Raw genomic sequence first — 14,132 nt, 5'->3', positions numbered from 1 at the left:
TCTTCCCTGTGAAAGGGGCCTTAGAAAGCTCCATTTTACAGACATCAAACATCCCAGTGCTTTCATTATGAGCTTTCCACCTGTGAGATACAAATGTCTGTTATTTGGGAGCCTCCTATAGGTCATATGAATCGCAGCTCAGATGAGGAGGGAAGGTGGTAGGTGATGATGATGTTACCTTAACAAGTACCAAAGTGAGGGTGTGAATTTGGTACTGGGTACCAGTGCAGGGCAGGGGGAGCCTGGAGGCATGCATAGTAAAGGTTGCACTGCTGTGTCTGAGGTAGGGCAATCCCGGTGAGCACTGGGGAAGAAGAGCAGAGAGATGACGTGAGAACTCCAGGCTTAGAGAATCTCTGAGCAACTGAATGGATAAAGTGTTTGTAGAAATATGGACAGAAACAAATGCTCATTATTAATGCTAAAAAAATGAGGACTGAAGGACCAAGACAAGGTTGTCTAAATTTATCATTTATTCAAGCTTTTCCAGAATGCTGCTCATAGAAATATAATCAAGATTCAAGAGCTTAGCAAATATTTAGACCTCCAACAGGTTCAAATTATAATGGGTGTTGCACATAAAAATATCAATATAACAAAAGTCTTAGAAATTATTGTTTAGTGGAAAATAATTAGCATGGTAATAGAATTTCAGTCTCATTTAGAACAATATGATAGCCTTGTGTAGACATTAAATATGTTTAACTCAGCGAAGGTTTGCCAGACTGGGATGCCATCTAGTATACCCTAATTCAGTTGACAGTTTCCAGAAAACTTGAAATACTTTGTAAATAACAGCTTATAAAAACTATGTATTTAAATAGACTCTCTAGATAAGAAAATGGTAAACACACTCTTCTTAGTGATTTTCTCTCTAATGTATGATACAATATCGGGACAGGCTCACCACAAATAAGAAAATGTTCTCTTTTGTTGTTGATATGCGATTTGGTGTTTGCTAGCTACATTGTTCAGATCCTCTGGGCTCCTTTGTAGTGTTCTGTGACCTGTGGCTCGGGGCTGCAGTGGAGGGAGGTGTACTGCAGACTGAGAGGTACAGGTCCAGTGGCTGAAGACATGTGCGATCCAGCTACCCGGCCTCAGCAGCATCAGCAGTGCTGGCACCAGGACTGCAGGAAGTACCAGTGGACAACTGGAGCCTGGCTAGATGTGAGTGGTAACATGAGCTTTGTCTTTTCCATTGCTTCTTACTTTTTAAAAACGTTATTATTATCATCTTGTGTGTGTGTATGAATGTGTGTGTGTGTGTGTGTGTGTGTGTGTGTGTGTGTATGATGTGAGGATGTGTAAGAGCTGCTGCGTGTTTGTTTTGGCACATGTGTGGGGGTCAGAGGACCTTGTGTGGATTCTTAGTGTTAAATTCAAGTTGCCAGGCTTCTTACACTCAATTACTTTATCTTCTGAGCCATCTGTTTTGCTCTCCCTTCCTCTTCTCCCCTCCCCTCCTTTTCCCTCTCCTCCCCTTTCCTGTCCTCTCCCCTCCTCTCCCCTTCCGTCTCCTCTCCTTTCCTTCTACTCCCCTCTCCTCCCCTTCTTCTCCTCCCCTCCACTCCCCTCCACTCCCCCCTCCCCTTCCTTCTCCTCTCCTTTCCTTCTCCCTCCTCTCCTCTCCTCCCCTCCTCTCCCCTCCCTCCCCTCCCCTCCCCTTTCCTGTCCTCTCCTCTCCCCTCCCCCTCCCTTCTCTCTTCTCTCCTTCGCCCTCCTCTTCCATTTCATTTTCTGTCCTGTCTTCCCCTGCCCACTTATTTTGAGGCAGAGGCTCCAGTAGCCTTGGTTGCCCTGGAACTCCTGCTCCTCCCACCGCCCCTCTGGAGTTCTGACTTTGCAATTATGAACCACTATACCCATGTCTCAACAAGCAAACTTGCAAAGACACTGAACCTAGGAAATGGTTACTGGTTTTTCTCATCGCACTTCCAGTGTTCAACATCCTGTAAGAAAAAGGAGACCTACCGTCTAGTGAAATGCACAGATGAACAAAACACCCAAGTGAATGAAAGTTTCTGCGATCCTTTAAGGAAACCTCTTTCATTCAAAAAGTGCAGGAACCCTCTCTGCAAGTATATGGTGGTGACGGGAGACTCATCTCAGGTAAGGTGTCCTTAGCTTCTTTCCCTTTTGCTGTTCTGAAACACCCTGACAAAAAAAGAAGCCTTCTTGATGAGGGATTAGAGTTACTCTTATCTGTGGATGCAAAAGAGGGATTTAGAATACTGTTGGGAATTAAGCTGGTTCAAGAAAGTAGGTTATCCCCTGGATTTATGACTTGACCAGTTGTAGGTAGTTCACTACTTTACTAGTAGTGACTAGTTTACTAGTAGTTACTACTTACCTGGTATCAGGACATGAATTCTGACTTAGTAAGTGGGTCTTAAGACCAATTCGACAACTGCTGGTTACTTCCAAGATGTGTGGCACTGTCTCACCCTTGAGCATATCTTGCTGGTTGTTGTTATGGTTCGTAGACTTTCCTGCAGGATAGGACTTAATTACTCTCTAACACTATGAGATCTTGTCCGCAGGGAAGAAGCTTCCAAGTCAGTTCTAGCTCGATCCCCACAAGTCGTGTGGTATCTTCAGCAATAGGGTCTCAACTTCATAGTTAACCAAGGGCATTGGCAGCAGCCTGCATTGTTTGGGTAGAGGTTTCTAGGCTCCCCTAATTGATTAGGTTTCCCATACTTGTCAACTTCTTTATACACATTTTAAATTTTGATGTCAATTATCCTTTTGCTATCATGGTTCTTTGGGTTTTGGGTTTTACATCTATGAAAATCACTGCCTAGTTTTGGCCAGAAAAATGTACACTTATATTTTCTTCAAAGTCTTATCATTTTAATTCATCTACTTAGGTCTGATACATTTTGACTATTTTCATTTAAGATATGAAGTCATCACCTACATCTCTAATTGCACATGGCTGCCCCTACAAACCCAACATAAACCAAAGAAGAGATTATTGTTCCCCCATTGAGTTCACTTAGCATCTGTTGAAACTCAGCAAGCCACAACATTGTGATTGATCTTTTCACAAAATTCTACCCAGCTTTCACACCAATGTGGCAAGGTGCTCCTAAGAGTCACAACAAAGTGTAAGGAACTCAGCCTATCCAAATGCTCCTGTGGAAAAAAAAAAACACATGGATTTCTGAGTTCTTTGAAGTCTTCAGATTTTATTGTGTGAAAACCCAAGACTGTCAGAATGGCATAAGGACAGGACACTATGTCCAATAGGCAGAATAGAATAGCTCAAGGATGGAAAGAAAGATTCCTCACAGGCTCCTCAGAGGCAAAATCTAGGCTGAATCTTGCTGTTTTGTATTTTGTGGCGTGACTCTGTATAAGCTGCCTAAGTGTCTTTGCACCTTGGCTTCCCCACCGTGAATGAAGCCGGTCAATTGAGTTGATGTAGAACCGATATACATGATACATATATAGCAACTGACAGACATTAGGCCTTGGGCGAGTTCCAGGACTCCCGATTTCCTTACCAGTGTGCATTTTTCAGTGTGCAGGTAACTGCGGGTTCACTAACCCACAGAAGATTACATACTGCACCAGGATCCGGTCCTCTAAGAAGCATGCATTCCATCCGCTTCAGCCTGTAGCCTATGGAGAATGTCCCGTGAAACCTTCTCCTCATGTGTACAGATGCGACATTCAAAGCTGTTCGCAGGAGGCCACTTGGAAAGTGGGGAAATGGAGCAAGGTCAGTCCAGAATTCTGAATGTAAGGCCCTTTGCATAAGGCTTTTCAGAGGTGGAATGCCTGGTAATGTGTATTTTAAGTAAATCTTCCAAGTTATTTTCTACACCATTGTCTAAAAAAAATCACTTTATTTGATTTTTGTATATATATCTTATCATTTCTGTCTGTATTCTAACTTTCTTATAAGAAGATAGCAATATTGCTCATTTGTAGTCCTTGGAGAACATGCATAGTGGCTTGGACTTTATGTAGGTACTTCAGAAATATCAGCAAAGTGAAGTAGTTTTCTCTAATATGTCTATAATAAGTATTATTTACCCTACATTCTATTCATCAACTTAATGGAAATGCAATAACATTACTTTGTAAATTCATCATAAGGAAAACCTCTAAGTAGCTGTAATGATGGTAATAAATGAGATTAACGTTAATTAAGTATTTGCAGTGTGCTATGTATACATAGGCAGTTTTAATAAGGCTCATAAAGGAATGTTTACTGAATGCTTGTCATGTGCTGATAATGCAACTGTACGAGATAAATAGCGAGAAACCAGCACCTGAGAAACAACGGCTGCAGGCACTAAAAGATTCTTTTTCTCCACTCTGGTGACTACCCTTCCCCGGAATATTTGTGTATCCTCCATAGTTGTAACCACGACTGACCCTCACTTTGATCTTAAAGAGTCTAGTCTTGGAGAGGGCAGTATGGGTTTCCTGGCCTTATTACTTGTTATCTATTTTACCTCCAACTTTACTGTGTTGACAGTGCTCAGTCACTTGTGGAAATGGGATAATGGAGAGAAGAGTAGAATGCAGGACTGAAAACGGTTGGCCCAGTGACTTATGTTTAAAGCCTTTAAAGCCAGATGCTCAAAAGAAATGTTATGCCAATGACTGTAAGTAATAGATTCCAAAATCTACCCAGCATCAAGTGTCCCTAAGTTTCAGCTGAAATGATAAACTAGATCTATGTAGCTGCCATGTTCTGCCACACACTGCCAGACCTTCAGAGCACAGCAATGATTCTGAGGGTCAAGTCCATGCTGTTTGGGATTTGCTCAGGATTGATGTGTCACATGACTTTATCCTTGAAGGTAAATTATTCGCCACCTGCAAAGAAATCCAAGTTACAAAGAACATTACCAAAGATGGTGACTACGACCTTAACATCAGGGGAAGAACAGTGAAGGTACCATGAAAACCATTTCTAATTGATTTTGACTTTGATCCTGTCTTTGGAAAGTGTTTTCTAGAAATTTGTGTATTCCCTGTAGATTCATTGCTCGGGCATGCAACTGGAGAACCCTAAAGAATATTTACCACTTGTCAAAGGGGAAGACAACTTTTCTGAAATATATGGCCTGAGGTATGAGATGCTTTGTTCTCTCTGTGCACTGTTAGGTTCCTCAGGTATTGAGTCTTTGGCACAGCATTGAGATTGTCACCTGTAAAACATGAAATTGAGAAGGAGGTAGACACATTAGGACCTTAGTCAAGTGTGAGCCTGTAATCACAAAGAGGGGGAGTGTGGGACAATACAAAAGGGATAAGTTAAAGACCTTTCTATTTTTATAGAAATCCAACTAATTTTAGAAACAAAAACTGGGATAGTTACATCTCAATTTTTTAGTAATATTCTTTGGATTTCTCACTAAGGATTCTTCATGTTAGTTGTCTTAGTTAGGGTTTCATTGCCGAGAAGAAACACCACGAACACACCAACTCCTGTAAGGAAAGGGGGCTTGCTTATAGTTGCAGAGGCTTAGTCCATTATCATCATGGCAGAGAACATGGTGGGATGCAGGCAGACATGGAGCTGGAGAGGTAGCTGAGAGTCCTAGAACTTGCAGGCAACAGGAAGTTGACTGAGACACTGGGTGGTATCCTGAGCATAGAAAACCTTAAAGCGCTCCCCCACAGCGATGCATTTTCTCCAATAAGGCCATATCCACGCCAACAAAACCACACCTACTAGTATCACCATTTCCTATGAGATTAAGATGGCTAATTACATTCAAGTTACCACATTAGTCATGGTGATTCTGCTTCTTTCTCAGCGTGTTGGCACTATGGTGTTGAAGAACAGAAATACTTCTGTTTTACCTTTGTGTGTGTGTGTGTGTGTGTGTGTGTGTGTGTGTGTTTGTATGTAGCAGTGGCTATTCTGTAGACCAGGCGGGCCTTGAACTCACAGATCCACCTCTCCTGCCTCCCAAGTGCTGGGATTAAAAGTGTACACCACCACTGCCCAGCTATGTTTCATATTTTCTAAGTTCATCATTGACCACACAGGGGTCTAACAAATGTCCCAATGTTGTTACAGACTTCAAAATCCCTATGAATGCCCCTTCAATGGAAGCAGGAGGCAAGACTGTGTATGTAAAAATGACTACCCACCTGCTGGATACACTGCTTTCAGCAAAGTGAGAGTTGATCTCGCTTCCATGCAAATCAGAAGTAAGTGCTGGGTCTCCATAGAAACCAAAATGCCTCCATTTGCTAAGGAAAAGTACAACCATGTGCTGATATATATGACAGGATATAATGAAGAACCCAACATCGTACAGAATGGTTTTCTTTACAATTATGAGACATATGTATTCTTTATAATGACATGAAATATGGGGACCTTTGATACAAGTGTTATTATATAGTGCCTGTAATAAGATAGTTCCCTCAAATAAAGTTATGTTACTTAAAAGATAGCTTAAAAACCCCAACCATATTAAGTTGAAAAGTTAATAGCCCCAACGTAAGTGTAAGGTTTTTTGTAAGATTTAAAGTAGTAACATTAGTTCAAGATTATAAACTATTGAGCATCGCATTTTTCTATGCACCACATTATTTAATCTTTTAAGCAACCTTGTATCAGATAAAATAGATATTACATCAAAATGTCACAGATGATAACATTAACTCTCTCTTATGAGAGCGACTGTCCCAGTTTGTAGTTAAGCAGCATTGAGGGGGAATGAGGACCTGCTCGGAGAACTCAGGCTGGAAAACATGCCATATTCCTAGAAATTAACTGGTAATTCACCTAGGTCAAAGATACCTATGGATCCTGCAGTATGCTGGCCATGATGCACCTTCATGCCGAGCGTTCCATCTCTGCATGAAGAAGCAATGAGTACCCACTTCCAGAGGCTCTGTCTCCATCCTCGCTGAACCCAGCACTTTATACAGCGCATAGAAACAGAATCTGCATGAATGTTCTGTATCTAAATTATGGCTCTGTGGTGATTTGATGCTGTTTTCATAATGAAAGTTATCAATTACTAAAAACTGACCTTTACTGCAGTGGTTGACTCCAGTTTTATAACTCCCAATAAACCTGAGGCAAGTTGCTTTATAAAGTAAGGAAAGATCAATTAGTGTGGCCCAGGGCTTGGTGTGGGTCTCATCTGTTTGTACACGATGGGATTGTATGTGTGTATATGATAATTTGGTTTCTTTCTTTGGGTACTCACCAGGGTCTATCATTTGGGCTCCACCCTGGTGATCAAATCCAATATAATCCTTTCCCAAAGGTCCCACCTTGAAACATATAGACTCTTCTGTATGAGAGAACATAATTAGTACTTACATTTATCATTATGGTTTACAATAAAAATTTGTGTTGGGGTTGGAGAAATGGCTCAGCAGTTAAGAGCACTGACTGCTCTTCCAGAGGACCCGGGTTCAAATCCCAGCACCTACATGGCAGCTCACAACTGTCTGAAAATCCAGTTCTAGGGGATCTGACACCTTCACACCAATGCACATAAAATAAAGATAAATAAATCATAAAACATTTTTAAAAATATGTGTGTCATTATTATTTTGGGGGGCATTATATGTGCGTGAGTGTGGGTGCCTGAGGAGGTCAGAAGAGGGTGTGAGTTTCTCTGCAGCTGGAGTGACAGACAGCTGTGAGCCGCCAGGCATGGGGTTAGGGACCAAACTCCATTCTGCAAGGACAGCAGATGTCTTATTTGCTGGACCATCTCTCCAGCCCCCTTATATTTTGCTTTGTTTTGCTCTGTTTTGTGTTTTGAAACACTGTAGTTGAACTGTGTTTCTATCCACTTAATTGACATGAGATACTCTGAGTGAATTAAACTTCTCCATGAGTTAAGAATACGGAGTGTGGTGATGGTGACAAAGCAGTTGTGTATTGATGCAGGTATGAGCACAGACTCTGGGAGCCTCCTGTGTGTAAATTCTTTGTTTCTGTTACCACATAGCCCTGGGTATCTTCTTAAACCCAGTTCTCTTCATTTTTAAGAGTAGAAACGGCTTCTAAGGGCTTCTGATTTCTCTTTTTAAATTCCTTTCAATCCCTTTTGCCTTTTCTATTAAGGTTCAAAGACGATACTTTTACTATATCAACTTAATATCTTGCTATGACAAATGTTCCTCTCTAAATGTTGACCATTCTTTTAAAATGCAAGCATGCCAGTTAGTTAGTGCCAGTATCTATGTTACCTACACTCAGTGGCTTATTTATTGGTCACTGGATGCTGTTTTTCACTAATTCATCAACCCAAATTCTCATATTGCCAGTCACTGGCTTGAGCCCTAAGCATATAATATCAATAGCATCAAATGGATACATTTTAAATTCCTTTTCTTTTCCTTCTTCAAACTCCTGTAATACACTCACTCACACACACACACACACACACACACACACACACTATACCTATAGTATGAAGCTGAATGTGACAAGTGATTCATAGTCCTGATTGGTCTCATTTGAAATGTGTGACTACTAAGCTCCCATGCACGCCTGTCACTCCCTAAGCAAACCTACTGGATGTGTCTCGTGCACCCCCTCTTCTCCTCTTGTACCCAATCACAAACCTACTGGATGTGTCTAGTGGCCCTCCTCTATTTCTCTTATACTCAGTCACACCTTTGTTTCCAGTTTTTAGTTTCTAACAGGCTAGCTTCTGCAGTCCCCCACTTCACTGATGGTGAACTTGCCATCTCATTTACCAGGAAAAATAAAAAGCACAACCCAAAGGGAAATTCCTGAGCCCACTGCTGCACTACCAGTTCACAGAAACTTTACCCATTCTTCACCCCTTCTCACGTTTATTGTCGTTGAACCGTTCTGCTCCTGCTCCTAGTGAAAGCAAATCTCCCTGGTTGTCTCAGAGATATGACCCAGGCTGGCTGCAAACTCAGAGATCTGCCTACCTTTGTCTGAGTGCTAGGATTGAAGGCATATGTCACCACACCCCATTTCTCTGTGTTTCTTGATATTAACATTTCTTAAATGAGACACTGTCCTCCCCGTCATATCCTGAACTTCCTCCAAGTAGCTTTTTATTGCCTTCTTATCTGACATTGTCCTTATCAAAGTTAACAATAGCCTCCACTCCTCTTAACCTGGTCATGATTTCTTTGTGCCCAGCTGACATGATTTAACTTCCAGCTCTTCAGTAAGGATCAGTATTATCCACAGCAGGACAGTTGGGGGAGTACTGGGGTCATGGCCTTTGGATAAGAAGTGAGGACTGTTCTACAAGGTTGAATTTATATTATAATCCATAGGAACCACAGGAGTGATATCACTAGCAAGAAGAAAAGACCTGGGTGCTGGAGAACAGATTGTAGCCATAGAAACAAGTAGGAATTGAATGAAATAATTCAAAGAAAATGATGAGTCAAAACTAGCATAATGAGTGAAGAGCAACAGATAAGTGCATTTTAGTCTGGGCACATAAAGTTAGATATACCTGCAGAGCATCCAAGGAAGGATGCCCAGTAACAGTCTGGTTGGTGTGCTGGAACTCAGCAGCTGCAAGTGGACTAGGGACACACCATCGGTTATCACTACGAAATGGGTGTTATTGACTGCTCATGCTGTTGGGGGAGATATCAAATCACACACTTTGAAACTTGTGTCTGTGTTCTGCACCTATCCAGTCTGTAGTGCCAGAAAGATGCAGTGGAATGGGCATAGATGTTTAATAGCTACCTATCCTGGAACAGCTCCGATTGGTACTGTTTGTCTTCTCCACCCATGCTGCGTGTAAGCTCACCACCATGACCACATTGACTGAGGCCTGGGAGGTGTGCCCAATTCCTCAGGTGGATCATGAAAGGCCTGACCCGCTTTTAACTATCTCAGAGCTATTTGTATAAATGCTACTTTGGGGAACGGCCCCCACAGGACCCGTGTCATCACGGGTTACGCACTTAGCTGTCAGTGACATGACTCAATCAGTGGAGTTGATAGCCATTGTTGGCATGTTGTTTAAGTGACAAATGAGTGGTTGCAACAGCTGAGTCAGGATTCTGGCCAAGCTGCCTTTGATCCAGTGAGTCTAGTTTTGGTGATTTGTATAGACTATTCAGTGATACTGCCAATCAGAGCATTTTGCTAACAATGTCAGCAAATGGAAGAGGGGAAGAATTGCAGCAGTGGAATGGGATAGATCCAGGGCATGTACACATACTCTGCTTTGTCAGCATGGGTCTACCTTTCATGAGCTTTTCTGTTATTCTGTGATTTTCTTCTTGAGCCCACTCCATCTGTCTCAGAGACTTGGTGTGGTGTAACATGTGAATGACCATTTATTTATTTTTTCCATATTTTTTCTTTAATTCCAGATGTGCCTGTAATTTTTAGGACAATGTAGGCCACATACATTTGTGTGTTAAATAAAATATATCTATTTGAGGCAGTCCTATAAAATGTGCTCTATTAATGACATTTTGTTAAAATTTTAACTAATCATATTAGTATATTTAAGATACGATTGCAAACTGCATACTTGAAAGTAAAGATGACCCTGCTGTTTCCAGGGTAATGAGCTGCGTTTATTTTTACAGCTACAGATCTCCTCTTTTCCAAGACACTCTTTGGAAAGGCGGTCCCATTTGCCACAGCTGGAGACTGCTACAGCGCTGCCAGATGCCCACAGGTACCTCACGTGTGTTTCATTATTTTTCGTCTCCATGATGAAAAAGTAAATACCTCTCTTCGCTAATTTTCATGACCAGAATATTGCACGAAACATCAAGCTAGATGACCGAAGCTTTCTGTATGCCTTTGTTTTAAAAATGAGAAAGCAACTGAGATAAAGCATTTTTGCAGATATTAAGTTCATCTTAAAGATTCAAGAGGAAGACCGATCACTTGTTCAGATTCTTATTTTCCCCCTCTATGGTGCCGCATCATTTTAATTTTTCAAACTGGTCCTTTGGAACAAACCGATGTGCGTGGAAAGGTACACGAATAGATCATAAGCACGTGTTGTTTATTTGCGGGAGGTGGCAGTAGTTCTTTTTGGTGTGTATTTCCCAAAGGTCCATGTATGATGGATTTGTTCCCAGGGTGGCGGTGATGGGAGGTGCCGTAGACTTTCAAAAGGTAGAAAAGTACCTTAGAGGGCACTGACAAACCCTATGGGTCCATTCTCTAATGGCTTCCTGGATTGTGAAATGAGACTTATCCTACACAGAGGTCTGTGGCCATCTGTCACCCTGGCCATAAGTCTGGGCAAACAGGACCACCCCGTTTTATACTTGAGCCTCCATGTATATGGGTTTGGGGCTAGCTTCTTGAGATTGGGTAACCTATGTAGAGACTTTCCCCTGGATGAGACTGTTGTTACAGTCTGTAGCTCTTCATTTAGGTGGAGGCCTTGTGAGATCTGCCCCTATCCACGATGAGGCTATCACTGCCCTTAGGAGACTTTATGGGTGCGTCTATAAAAGACGCTGTCTCCCAGAGGAAGTCCTCTGTCTTTACAACCTTTCTGGGCCACTCTTCCAAGATGTTCTTTAGATAAGTGGGGGTTGTGTTGTAGACGTATCAGCTGCGGATGGACACCCCGCCGTCAGCTGTTCTCTACATTTTGACCAGTTGTGGATTTCCTAATGGCCTCTGTCTGCTGTAAAAAGAAGGCTCTTGGTTGATGGGGGAGAGCCACACTTAGCTGTGGGCGTTGTACTGCTTTTGCTAGCATCGTGAGGTGGAAGGTTATTATTGATGTGGGATTTTTCCACTTTTTATGCTTTTATAGCTATAAATTCTATTTTAAGTATTTGTTTTACTGTGTCTAAGAATTTTTGCACGCTGTGTATTTATTTTTATTAAAATATTTTCTATTATCATCGAATCATTAACTATTTGAGAATAATCTTAATTTCCAGATATTTGTGAATTTCCTAAAGTTTCTTTTATTTCTTCTGATTCTACTTTCATGACACTGTGCCTAGAAACCACGCCCCATACTATCCGGTCCTTTGAAACTTATTGAGGGCGGTTTTAATAGTGCAACGTGTGGCTCATTCTGAAGAGCGTTCGGGGCATGCTTGGAAAGCCTGTACCTTCTGTTGAATGATTTATTCATAGAATTCAGGCTGCTATCCACAGTGTGGTCTCTCTTCTGTTTTCTTCTGCTTCAGGCCGACCGTCGAAACCCTAAGGCTGCTCAAGTTGAAGTGTGCTTCTAGTTCAGTCTTGTTTTCCTTTGCTTCCTTTATGAAGTTAAGCTTCTGCTGTACGTGATTGTGCGTTTGTAACTCTCACGAATTCCCAATGGGTTTTCTTTTTATAATTGTAAGATATGCCCCTTCCTCTGCGGCACCTCCCTTTTGCTTTAATGTTTATAGATCAGATGCTAATGTGGTCATTCTAGAGCACTGAGAGTTACTACTACTTGCCTGGTTTATACATCTCCATGGATTTCCCTTCACTTTATATTCTTGGAGATTAAGAGTGTTTCCTAAAGATTGGAAGGGGGGTGCCCTTTCCCTTCTAACTGGCCTTTTCATGTCTACTTGGTTTCCAGTTTGTATATTTTGCTTTCTGCGCAACCTGTTTATTCACTTATCTCCGCCTTATTGCTTTTATCCTCATCCAAGGAATGTTCTCTATCGAAACATTTAATTTCCCCACTGTTTTAAAAGTTGCCACCTGCCTGCCTCCCCATCTAGACACTGAATTAGAATCTACCTGAGTTCTCATGCTACCTTAGGCTTCCCTTTGTCTCTGTCTCTCGGTGTCTTCACTGAGTAACATTTGGTGTGAGTCTCTTCATGTCTCCCCAGCTTCTGGGATGTATAAATTACTATATCTCACCAAGTTCGGAAAACTTTTACGGGGAGCAGCCTTGTTCTGCACGGTCTTCATGGCCTCCTCTTTCCCAGCTCTCCCTCCTGACTCTCCCTCAGCTCTGGTCAGTGGGCCTCTGCTGACACTGCTCTCGGCTCTTGCTCTCTTCCAATTGCTGGATGCTACAATCTCTGGCCTTTCTGCTCCATCATGGCAACACCAATCACTCCACAATCGGATCCAAATAGACTATGCTTCTTGGACCAGGCATTCTTGCAGGTCGGGAAAGACTCCCAGGTGGGTCTTGCTCAGCCATCCCTTTCAACCTTCTCTTCCATGTAGTTGCTGTTCTTATTCAGGTAGTTTATCCTCATTCTGCACATCCCTAAAAATCCCACCTGCAATGTCACCTTAACCTGGACCCTGCCTTGTTATATTTCGGATACTCTTCATCCCCTTAGGAAACAGCACATAGTTTTCATTTTTCTATCCTCAGTATGCTCTGAGGACAGCTTCTTGTAGCTGTACTGTGTGTCTGCATGCAGTGGCCTCTTCCTCAGATTAACTGTTGTGCGTTGTAGAATATTATTTTAAGGCGTGTGACCTTTGTTCATGTTGCATCTGTTTAACTCTGTAAAGCTGTGTTACTGTGCCTGACTAAAACACCTGATGGGGGCTGGAGAGATGGCTCAGTGGTTAAGAGCATTGCCTGCTCTTCCAAGTGTTCTGAGTTCAATTCCCAGCAACCACATGGTGGCTCACAACCATCTGTAATGAGGTCTGGTGCCCTCCTCTGGCCAGCAGGCATACACACAGACAGAATATTGTATACATAATAAATAAATATTTAAAAAATAAAACACCCGATGATCTAATAAAGTGCTGAACAGCAATATTGAGACAGGAGAGAGGATAGGCAGAAAGGACAAATACAGGAGAAAGGCGGAGCAACAAAGAACCAGGAAAGGTGGCCAGGAGAGGTCAGTCAGCCACAGAGGAGGAGTGAAAGGAAGGTTTACAGAAGTAAGAGAAAGGCAAAAGCCCAGGGGGAAGAAGTAGTCGGGATAAAGAGCGGAACTAACCACATCAGTTGTGGGTCTGGGGTCATTCAGAGGTTTATCAGTCTGACAAAAATCTTGGTTTTAGGAAATTAGAGGCTCATTATTAAAAAGAGACATATGTTTAAATGGTGCTCATACTTCATAATTTTCAGCAGTGATTTCAAGAGAGAGTATCCACGGGTTCTTCAACCTGTAATTCTAAATTCTATAAGTACTTTCTCTCTCTCTCTCTCTCTCTCTCTCTCTCTCTCTCTCTCTCTCTCTCTCTCTCTCTCACACACACACAC

The 14,132-nt window shown here is 42.0% G+C and overlaps 1 protein-coding gene across 1 annotated transcript in view; it reads left to right on the top strand.

Annotated features, from left to right (window-relative positions):
* The window catches only part of Adamts20 (ADAM metallopeptidase with thrombospondin type 1 motif 20), a 121,412-nt gene that overhangs the window by 100,608 nt on the left and 6,672 nt on the right, over positions 1-14,132 (top strand). The window contains exons 30-37 of the mRNA XM_075960443.1: positions 997-1,170; positions 1,942-2,112; positions 3,530-3,730; positions 4,496-4,625; positions 4,824-4,918; positions 5,004-5,095; positions 6,053-6,186; positions 10,555-10,646. Coding sequence (XP_075816558.1) covers positions 997-1,170; positions 1,942-2,112; positions 3,530-3,730; positions 4,496-4,625; positions 4,824-4,918; positions 5,004-5,095; positions 6,053-6,186; positions 10,555-10,646 — 1,089 coding nt within the window. The remainder of the gene's footprint in view (positions 1-996; positions 1,171-1,941; positions 2,113-3,529; positions 3,731-4,495; positions 4,626-4,823; positions 4,919-5,003; positions 5,096-6,052; positions 6,187-10,554; positions 10,647-14,132) is intronic.

The sequence above is a fragment of the Microtus pennsylvanicus genome, chromosome 2, assembly GCF_037038515.1.
Source record: "Microtus pennsylvanicus isolate mMicPen1 chromosome 2, mMicPen1.hap1, whole genome shotgun sequence".
Lineage (NCBI taxonomy): Eukaryota > Metazoa > Chordata > Mammalia > Rodentia > Cricetidae > Microtus > Microtus pennsylvanicus.
This window is presented reverse-complemented; position numbering and strand designations above follow the sequence as displayed.